At 35.7% G+C, this 12,023-nt stretch overlaps 1 protein-coding gene across 7 annotated transcripts in view; it reads left to right on the top strand.

Annotated features, from left to right (window-relative positions):
• The window catches only part of LOC143247782 (uncharacterized), a 46,194-nt gene that overhangs the window by 29,739 nt on the left and 4,432 nt on the right, over positions 1 to 12,023 (top strand). For 6 of the 7 annotated variants that reach the window (XM_076496246.1, XM_076496250.1, XM_076496247.1 and 3 more), the window contains 2 exons: positions 691 to 826; positions 8,576 to 10,578. In XM_076496246.1, coding sequence (XP_076352361.1) covers positions 691 to 826; positions 8,576 to 10,578 — 2,139 coding nt within the window. The remainder of the gene's footprint in view (positions 1 to 690; positions 827 to 8,575; positions 10,579 to 12,023) is intronic. The other variant, XM_076496251.1, reaches the window with a different exon arrangement.

Raw genomic sequence — 12,023 nt, 5'->3', positions numbered from 1 at the left:
AAACAAAAGCAGACTACTTCCCTCTACACATTAATAAGATACACTGAAGTGGACACTACTTTATTCTAGACATCAATATGATAAACTGAAGTAGAGACTACTTTATTCTAGACATCAATATCATAAACTAAAGTAGACACAACTTCCTTCAACACATTAATAAGATAATCTAAGGTAGACATTCTTTCCCTCTAGACATGAATAAGGTAAACTAAAGTAGACACTCATTCCTTCAACACATTAATAAGATAAACTAAAGTAGACACTACTTCCTTCAACACATTAATAAGATAAACTGAATTAGACACTACTTTATTCTAGACATCAATATGATAAACTAAAGTAGACACAACTTCCTTCAACACATTAATAAGATAATCTAAGGTAGACACTCTTTCCCTCTAGACATGAATAAGGTAAACTAAAGTAGACACTCCTTCCTTCAACACATTAATAAGATAAACTGAAGTAGACACTACTTCCCTCTACACATAAATAAGATAAACTAAAGTTAGCACTACTTCATTCTAGACATTAGTAAGGTAAAGTAAAGTTAGCACTCCTTCTCTCTAGATATTAGTAAGATAAACCAAAGTTTATCTAGAAATGGATATACTTATATTTAACACTTTTGTTATAATTCAGGGTTCCGCCCTGTTTTTGTAGTTAACACGTATTTCTGACGTGCAGGATTTCACCCCCAAGACAGTGATGGAGATTCTGGGATCGTATCTGTAGGCTGGAAGAAAGACAGAGTCGGATCTGTCTGTTCTACCGAGAGAGATTACAGCCAAGGCCAATTTCAAAACAATAATAACCATACGAGGTACAAAGTCCATGATAATTTAATTATTTGTTAACTTGTTTTTCTGAAAAAAGGTGATCTAGAGGTCTAATCTATTTTTATTCACTATTATTTTAGTAACAGACTAGTTTCGCCCTGTTAACTACTCATCGGTTCTGAATAATAATGGATAATTAATTGTGACAGCATTCTACGTGTTATGTAAACGCCTAACGTATTTAGGTTGTTAATGGTGTGTAAAGGACTTCACATCAATAACAAACTACGTGACAACACACGTAGACATTGTAACTGTATGTTCTTGAGGTCTTCACCCTACACCGTAAAATGAAAGAGTTTAATTAGATTTAAATATAAATGAGGCTTCAGCATAATTGCTTATAAAAGTAAATAATTTTTAGTAGTTTGGCACCAAGAACTTAGTCAGTGCACTGATATTTTCAAGAATATGAACAGTTGAACATTCTATCTACTGTAGAGATTCGATGTGCGTATTTTCAGTATTGTAAGTAACTAAACATACCACTGACCTACCTAGCGCCAGAGAAGAAAGAAAAGATTGATCTAATTACAATAAAAGTTTTGTGTTTGAATGTTATGAATAATCCCTTAACCGTACTAATTAAAGTCAGAAACTGTACCTCTTGTAGTTAAACTTTACTTTATGTTGACTCGATACTTGATGTCACTACTTTACGTTATGTTGACTCGATACTTGATGTCGCTACTTTACATTATGTTGACTCGATACTTAATGTCGCTACTTTACATTATGTTGACTCGATACTTGATGTTGCTACTTTACATTGTGTTGACTCGATACCATTACTTAATGTCACTACTTTACCTTATGTTGACTCGATACCATTACTTAATGTCACTACTTTACCTTATGTTGACTCGATACTTGATGTCGCTACTTTACATTATGTTGACTCGATACTTAATGTCGCTACTTTACATTATGTTGACTCGATACTTAATGTCGCTACTTTACATTATGTTGACTCGATACTTGATGTCGCTACTTTACATTATGTTGACTCGATACTTAATGTCACTACTTTACCTTATGTTGACTCGATACTTGATGTCGCTACTTTACATTATGTTGACTCGATACTTAATGTCGCTACTTTACATTATGTTGACTCGATACTTGATGTCACTACTTTACATTATGTTGACTCGATACTTGATGTCGCTACTTTACATTATGTTGACTCGATACTTGATGTCGCTACTTTACATTATGTTGACTCGATACTTAATGTCGCTACTTTACATTATGTTGACTCGATACTTGATGTCACTACTTTACCTTATGTTGACTCGATACTTGATGTCGCTACTTTACCTTATGTTGACTCGATACTTGATGTCGCTACTTTACATTATGTTGACTCGATACTTAATGTCGCTACTTTACATTATGTTGACTCGATACTTGATGTCGCTACTTTACATTATGTTGACTCGATACTTAATGTCACTACTTTACCTTATGTTGACTCGATACTTGATGTCGCTACTTTACATTATGTTGACTCGATACTTAATGTCGCTACTTTATATTATGTTGACTCGATACTTGATGTCACTACTTTACATTATGTTGACTCGATACTTGATGTCACTACTTTACGTTATGTTGACTCGATACTTGATGTCGCTACTTTACATTATGTTGACTCGATATTTAATGTCGCTACTTTACATTATGTTGACTCGATACTTTATGTTGCTACTTTACATTATGTTGACTCGATACCATTACTTAATGTCACTACTTTACCTTATGTTGACTCGATACCATTACTTAATGTCACTACTTTACCTTATGTTGACTCGATACTTGATGTCGCTACTTTACATTATGTTGACTCGATACTTAATGTCGCTACTTTACATTATGTTGACTCGATACTTGATGTCACTACTTTACATTATGTTGACTCGATACTTGATGTCGCTATTTTACATTATGTTGACTCGATACTTGATGTCACTACTTTACGTTATGTTGACTCGATACTTGATGTCACTACTTTACATTATGTTGACTCGATACTTGATGTCGCTATTTTACATTACGTTGACTCGATACTTGATGTCGCTACTTTACATTATGTTGACTCGATACTTGATGTCACTACTTTACCTTATGTTGACTCGATACTTGATGTCGCTACTTTACATTATGTTGACTCGATACTTGATGTCGCTATTTTACATTATGTTGACTCGATACTTGATGTCACTACTTTACGTTATGTTGACTCGATACTTGATGTCACTACTTTACATTATGTTGACTCGATACTTGATGTCGCTATTTTACATTATGTTGACTCGATACTTGATGTCGCTACTTTACATTATGTTGACTCGATACTTGATGTCACTACTTTACATTATGTTGACTCGATACTTGATGTCGCTATTTTACATTATGTTGACTCGATACTTGATGTCGCTACTTTACATTATGTTGACTCGATACTTGATGTCACTACTTTACCTTATGTTGACTCGATACTTGATGTCGCTACTTTACATTATGTTGACTCGATACTTGATGTCGCTATTTTACATTATGTTGACTCGATACTTGATGTCACTACTTTACGTTATGTTGACTCGATACTTGATGTCACTACTTTACATTATGTTGACTCGATACTTGATGTCGCTATTTTACATTATGTTGACTCGATACTTGATGTCACTACTTTACCTTATGTTGACTCGATACTTGATGTCGCTACTTTACATTATGTTGACTCGATATTTAATGTCGCTACTTTACATTATGTTGACTCCATACTTAATGTCGCTACTTTACATTATGTTGACTCGATACTTGATGTCGCTACTTTACATTATGTTGACTCGATACTTGATGTCGCTACTTTACATTATGTTGACTCCATACTTAATGTCGCTATTTTACATTATGTTGACTCGATACTTGATGTCGCTACTTTACATTATGTTGACTCGATACTTGATGTCGCTACTTTACATTATGTTGACTCCATACTTAATGTCGCTAATTTACATTATGTTGACTCGATACTTGATGTCACTACTTTACATTATGTTGACTCGATACTTGATGTCGCTATTTTACATTATGTTGACTCGATACTTGATGTCGCTACTTTACATTATGTTGACTCGATACTTGATGTCGCTACTTTACATTATGTTGACTCGATACTTAATGTCGCTACTTTACATTATGTTGACTCGATACTTGATGTCACTACTTTACATTATGTTGACTCGATACTTGATGTCGCTATTTTACATTATGTTGACTCGATACTTGATGTCGCTACTTTACATTATGTTGACTCGATACTTGATGTCGCTACTTTACATTATGTTGACTCGATACTTGATGTCGCTACTTTACATTATGTTGACTCCATACTTAATGTCGCTATTTTACATTATGTTGACTCGATACTTGATGTCGCTACTTTACATTATGTTGACTCGATACTTAATGTCGCTACTTTACATTATGTTGACTCGATACTTAATGTCGCTACTTTACCTTATGTTGACTCGATACTTGATGTCACTACTTTACGTTATGTTAACTCGATACTTGATGTCGCTACTTTACATTATGTTGACTCGATACCTGATGTCACTACTGAGAATATTTTATTGTTTTTCTTATTTTTCTCTACACAGTGAAGCTGCCAAAGAAACGTACATACTTAGATTTATTCAAAGTATATTTCGAACTCTGATAATAAGAATAGAAGTTTCAGTGTTTTTAACTGGAAAGCATTTTATTCAAACGTTTTAGTAACATTTGAATATTTTTAGAAAGAACGAAATGATGATTTTTGAGTAGGTTTTTGTTAGAAATTAATTGTAAATATTGCGTGATGTGTTACTATTTCCTGTTTGTTTTATGTTTAACACATTAATTAAGTCATTAATGTGCTGGAATCTGCTACCAGACAAATAATTTATCTCCGCTCTTTGGGGATGTGGGTGCGTTATAAGGGTGAAAGTCATTCTTTCAAGAGAAACCTAAGGTCTGACAATGGATAATGCTGACTAGCTGCCATTGAATATTGAAAACAGTAACGGTTAGCGCAGATAGCCCCACGAGGGCTGGATACGAGGTTGTGGTTCGCGACTATCAGTTTAGAATTAGAGAACGTGTCTAGGGTAGAAAGTTTAACTCAAATATTGGAAAATAAACAATTAAAAATGACGCTAGTTTGGTTACAACAACATGTTCTCTACACTGGATACACACCATCACATATAATCCTAGTTCGATGACAACAACATGTTCTCTCCACTGGATACACACCATCACATATAATCTTAGTTCGATGACAACAACATGTTCTCTCCACTGGATACACACCATCACATATAATCTTAGTTCGATGACAACAACATGTTCTCTCCACTGGATACACACCATCACATATAATCCTAGTTCGATGACAACAACATGTTCTCTACACTGGATACACACCATCACATATAATCTTAGTTCGATGACAACAACATGTTCTCTACACTGGATACACACCATCACATATAATCCTAGTTCGATGACAACAACATGTTCTCTACACTGGATACACACCATCACATATAATCTTAGTTCGATGACAACAACATGTTCTCTACACTGGATACACACCATCACATATAATCTTAGTTCGATGACAACAACATGTTCTCTCCACTGGATACACACCATCACATATAATCTTAGTTCGATGACAACAACATGTTCTCTCCACTGGATACACACCATCACATATAATCTTAGTTCGATGACAACAACATGTTCTCTCCACTGGATACACACCATCACATATAATCTTAGTTCGATGACAACAACATGTTCTCTCCACTGGATACACACCATCACATATAATCTTAGTTCGATGACAACAACATGTTCTCTCCACTGGATACACACCATCACATATAATCTTAGTTCGATGACAACAACATGTTCTCTCCACTGGATACACACCATCACATATAATCTTAGTTCGATGACAACAACATGTTCTCTCCACTGGATACACACCATCACATATAATCTTAGTTCGATGACAACAACATGTTCTCTCCACTGGATACACACCATCACATATAATCCTAGTTCGATGACAACAACATGTTCTCTCCACTCGATCCATTTTTGCTCTGTACCTATATGGAACAACGTCTCTTTTTTACCTTGTTAGTAGTTAGTTCTAGGAGATTTCGAAACTTTCAGTGAGGCCTCTTCCAGTATCTAACATGCACTCTGCTAGAGGGCCAATAAAAGTAAACCATGTTATCTCAGTGTAGGTTTGCAGTCAGTTACCTCGTTATTTAAACATTTTCTATTTACCGTAGAAGTGATGTGTTTGTAATTTTAACGATTGTAGGCCAATGTTGATTTTATAAATTAATTGGATATATGAATGTGTTTGTGTTTTTCTTTTAGCAAAGCCAGAACGGGCTATCTGCTAAGCCCACCGAGGGGAATCGAACCCCTGATTTTAGCGTTGTAAATCCGTAGACTTACTGTTGTACTAGCGGGGGGCGGAAATATGAAGGGATTCTAGGGACGAAAGTTCAACCTGTATATTGTAATCCTAAGTTAGTTTAGTGGTTAGGGTGCTACTCTCGCAACCTGTATATTGTAATACTAAGTTAGTTTAGTGGTTAGGGTGCTACACTCGCAACCTGTATATTGTAATACTAAGTTAATTTAGTGGTTAGGGTGCTACACTCGCAACCTGTATATTGTAATACTAATTTATTTTCGTGGTTAGGGTGCTCCACTCGCAATCTGTATATTGTAGTACTAAGTTACTTTAGTGGTTAGGGTGCTACACTCGCAACCTGTATATTGTAATACTAAGTTAGTTTAGTAGTTAGGGTGCTACTCTCGCAACCTGTATATTGTAATACTAAGTTAGTTTAGTGGTTAGGGTGCTCCACTCGCAACCTGTATATTGTAGTACTAAGTTAGTTTAGTGGTTATGGTGCTCCACTCGCAACCTGTATATTGTAATACTAAGTTAATTTAGTGGTTAGGGTGCTACACTCGCAACCTGTATATTGTAATACTAAGTTAGTTTAGTGGTTAGGGTGCTCCACTCGCAACCTGCATATTGTAGTACTAAGTTAGTTTAGTGGTTAGGGTGCTCCACTCGCAACCTGTATATTGTAGTATTAAGTTAGTTTAGTGGTTAGGGTGCTCCACTAGCAACCTGTATATTGTAGTACTAAGTTAGTTTAGTGATTAGGGTGCTCCATTCGCAACCTGTATATTGTAATACTAAGTTAGTTTAGTAGTTAGGGTGCTCCACTCGCAGCCTGTATATTGTAATACTAAGTTAGTTTAGTGGTTAGGGTGCTACTCTCGCAACCTGTATATTGTAATACTAAGTTAGTTTAGTGGTTAGGGTGCTACACTCGCAACCTGTATATTGTAGTACTAAGTTAGTTTAGTGGTTAGGGTGCTACACTCGCAACCTGTATATTGTAATACTAATTTATTTTAGTGGTTAGGGTGCTCCACTCGCAACCTGTATGTTGTGGTACTAAGTTAGTTTAGTGGTTATGGTGCTCCACTCGCAACCTGTATATTGTAATACTAAGTTAATTTAGTGGTTAGGGTGCTACACTCGCAACCTGTATATTGTAATACTAAGTTAATTTAGTGGTTAGGGTGCTACACTCGCAACCTGTATATTGTAATACTAAGTTAATTTAGTGGTTAGGGTGCTACACTCGCAACCTGTATATTGTAATACTAAGTTAGTTTAGTGGTTAGGGTGCTCCACTCGCAACCTGTATATTGTAGTACTAAGTTAGTTTAGTGGTTAGGGTGCTACACTCGCAACCTGTATATTGTAATACTAAGTTAGTTTAGTGGTTAGGGTGCTCCACTCGCAACCTGTATATTGTAGTACTAAGTTAATTTAGTGGTTAGGGTGCTCCACTCGCAACCTGTATATTGTAGTACTAAGTTAGTTTGGTGGTTAGTGTGCTCCACTCGCAACCTTCGGATTAGGGGTTAAAATCTCCATCACATTGAACATGCTTGTCCTTTCAGCCGGGGGAGAGTTATAATTCAGCGTTTAATCGCACTATTCGTTAGTAAAATGGTAGCCCAAGGGTTAGCGGTGAATGTTATCGACTAGCTGTTTTCTTTGAAATCTATTACTGTTGAATTTAGAACATCAGATATTACTCGTGTAACTGGTCTGTATCAAGAATTACAATTCTGTTTATGTTACAACGAAAGATAAAAATGTTATTCAGTATCAATTCAGTTAACATCTCATCGAGATTAAAGAAAGAGATGTGTTAATATTTGTGTTTAACATAAATATAAAATGATGTTAGATTATTCATTTGTTGAATTTCACACAAAACTACTCGATAAATATTTGCGCTAGCATTCTTTATTTTTAACAGACAGATTACAAGAAAGGCAGCTAGTCGACATCATCTAACGCCAATCTTGGGCCATTCGTCACCAACGGAAAGTAGGATTGGGTGTCACATTTTATCGCGGCTGAAAGAGTGAGAATGGTGGAATTCGAACCAATGATCCACAGATTATTAGCTAAACGCCATAACCAGCAGGCTATACGTTAGATTAATTGTCAGTTTTTATTTGAATCATGGATCAGAAGCTCTACCAAGCTCAGACAGCTTAACTTCTAGTGGTTGTGAAGGAAACATTTAATATTTTCTTTTTTCTTATAGAGCTACTTATTTGTCCGCCATGCATTCTAATTCCTTGAAGGATTTGTGTGACGGAAAAGTCCAGTTTAATGAACAACTTCACCTTAGTGAACATAACATTCGTCAGTCGTGTAGGAAACTATTTCAGTCTTTGTATGCCCAGAAATATGGAGTTACGAAATTTGAATCCATACATTCCAACAGTAACAGTTTCTCTTCTTCAGTTGAGACAATGGATCAACCTCATTCGTCCCGTAATAAATCAGTGGTTGTTAGCGCCCGCAAGCATGAATTGAGCTCTGGTAAACAAGATCTCACTTCAAAAATGATGTGGTCTACTTTCAAGGAGTCATCAAACATTCCCGTGTATATTCAGCAAAACAGGTGTAGTCTACGACATCATCCAAGTACACCCCCTAGCGTTAGTCGTTACAAAAATGTCTTGACAAGAGACAGTTTCCCGCCAAATAGAAGTATTTATACAGGACTAGCAAGTACCACAAGAGACCATCAACTGAAGAGTTCAGGACCCACGATGCCGAAAAGCTACACAAAGAAAAACGATAAAGAAAAGAGCTCAGAGCTCACACCAACAAAGCTTAGCACAGCCTATGATCAAATAAATAATTCAGGACCAAGGCTGACAATAACCAACACAGAAGACAATCAGTTAAAGATTTTAGGACCAAGGCTGGCAAGAACCAACGCAGCAGATGATCAAATAAATAATTCAGGACCAAGGCTGACAAGAACCAACATAGAAAACAATCAGTTAAAGATTTTAGGACCAAGGCTGACAATAACCAACACAAAAGACAATCAGTTAAAGATTTTAGGACAAAGGCTGGTAAGAACTAACACAGAAGACAATAAATTAAAAATTTCAGGACCAGGGCTGGTAAGAACCAACACAGAAGACAATCAATTAAAGATTTCAGGACCAAGACTGGCAAAAACCAACACAAAAGACAATCAGTTAAAGATTTTAGGACCAAGGTTGGTAAGAACCAACACAGAAGACAATCAGTTAAATAATTCAGGACCAAGGCTGACAATAACCAACACAAAAGACAATCAGTTAAAGATTTTAGGACCAAGGCTGGTAAGAACCAACACAAAAGACAATCAGTTAAATATTTTAGGACCAACGCTAGCAATAACCAACGCAACAAAACACGATGAAGAAAAAAATTCAGGACTAATATTGGGAAAAACTACCCAAGAAAACGATCAAGAAAAACGTACAGAACTAACACTCGTAAGAACAAACACAAAATATCATATAGGAAAGAGACTTCTCCATAAAAATACGACCAAGAACTTAGAAATCCTCTGCACAGTTGTACAGAACACCGATTTCGATTGTAGTGAAACTTCTACAAAGCTGAACTGGAATCGACAACCTTTCAAAACTTCTTTGTTTAAAAGCAGAAGTTGTGCAACTCTGCCAAGTGAAAATTTACGCACCGCTGACATTCCCTTTTCAGGATCCCTACTTTATAAGTCTCAAGATCAGTTGGAATCTTCTCGTTCAGATCATGGACAGCTTGTGTCCCCTGAAAAAAGCCCAAGCTGTAACACCGTAGTTGAGAAAAATCACCAGGATCGTGACATTCGCAGTGATGATAAGACCAGAACATATACTCATGTTGTGTCTGTAACACCTGAAAGACTGCAAATTCAGGAAGACGTCAAATCCGCAGCTAAAACAAACATGAGATATTTACTAAGCACTGACTCACGATCTGAACTAAGTTCAGAATATACGGATCATGTGCAAGTGCTCTTTCAAGCTGAGGACAGTGAAGATCAAACGAATACGTGTGTTCATCCTAAAAATAGTGGCACCTCATCTCTTCAGAAATCTTCGTTCACAAAGACTACAAAATATGACACTTTAAAGAAACGTCTTTGGACTAAGAAAACTTCAAGACTGTTTGTAGGAGTAAAGTCTAGGAACAAAACTGAAACTGAAAGTAACAATACACCAGTTAGCACCGAGTCGTCTCTTTCAAACGATCAAGGTTTGTATGTAAAGTACAATGATTAGTATATCTGTTTCATTTACTCTATTTCAATAAACAGTTTGACAATGTTGTTTGAATGTTTAGATAAAAGTATAAGTAAATCTACATTTTTAACACATATTTTTAGATTAGATTTTCTCCACGTATACTTTCAGAGGCTAAGAGCAGAGAAACACAAGAATGGATAATCTAAGGTTGGAAGGACAGGATCATAAACTGGACTGTTAGGATAATCTAAGTTTGAAAATACAGGATCATAAACTGAATTGTTAGGATAATCTAAGATTGGAAGTACAGGATCATAAACTGAATTGTTAGGATAATCTAAGGTTGGAAGTACAGGATCATAAACTGAATTGTTAGGATAATCTAAGGTTGGAAGTACAGGATCATAAACTGAATTGTTAGGATAATCTAAGGTTGGAAGTACAGGATCATAAACTGGATTGTTAGGATAATTTAAGATTGAAAGTACGGGATCATAAACTGGATTGTTAGGATAATCTAAGATTGGAAGTACAGGATCATAAACTGAATTGTTAGGATAATCTAAGGTTGGAAGTACAGGATCATAAACTGGATTGTTAGAATAATCTAAGATTGAAACTACAGGATCATAAACTGGATTGTTAGGATAATCTAAGATTGGAAGTACAGGATCATAAACTGGATTGTTAGGATAATCTAAGATTGGGAGTACGGGATCATAAACTGGATTGTTAGGATAATCTAAGATTGGAAGTACAGGAACATAAACTGAATTGTTAGGATAATCTAAGGTTGAAGTACGGGATTATAAACTGGATTAGTAGGAAAATTTAAGATTGGAAGTACAGGAACATAAAATGGATTGTTAGTATAATCTAAGGTTGGAAGTACTGTATTGCAAACTGGATTGTTCGGATATTCTAAGGTTGGAAGGGCAGGATCGCAAACTAGATTGTTAGGATACTTTGAGTTTGGAAATACAGGATCATGAGAGTGGATAACTTTCATCAACGATCCGTTAGTGCAGCTTGTTATTTTACCTCGAGTTAACTAATGTTTGTTTGAACTTTTTCATGTTGCTGATGTTGTTCTCCCCAAAATTCAAAACTGGACGAAACTTTCAATATACATTGACGTTTTGGTATTTCTAGATTACCTTTTAAGAAATCGGATAAAACCCATCAGGAGATTCACTAAAAATTGTTTTACGAAGGAAAATATGAATTATGTTGATCTTGGCTGAGTTTAGTGCTGATAAAAGTGACTGAATATAATGTACCACACACTTGAATAAACCTCAGTAACACACAAACTTTATCAAAATTAAACACAAGTGCACTTTCTTGTGCCTTGACTGGAAAAATAAATGTCTGAAATCTCAAGTTATCTTCATCCAGTAGTAAAGCATGGAATTACAGTTATTTCAAGATACTGGTACTGCTAATGTGGTCATT

Source organism: Tachypleus tridentatus, chromosome 3 (genome assembly GCF_004210375.1).
Source record: "Tachypleus tridentatus isolate NWPU-2018 chromosome 3, ASM421037v1, whole genome shotgun sequence".
Lineage (NCBI taxonomy): Eukaryota > Metazoa > Arthropoda > Merostomata > Xiphosura > Limulidae > Tachypleus > Tachypleus tridentatus.
The sequence above is the reverse complement of the archived record's forward strand: the minus strand, read 5'-3'. Positions and strand labels throughout refer to the sequence as shown.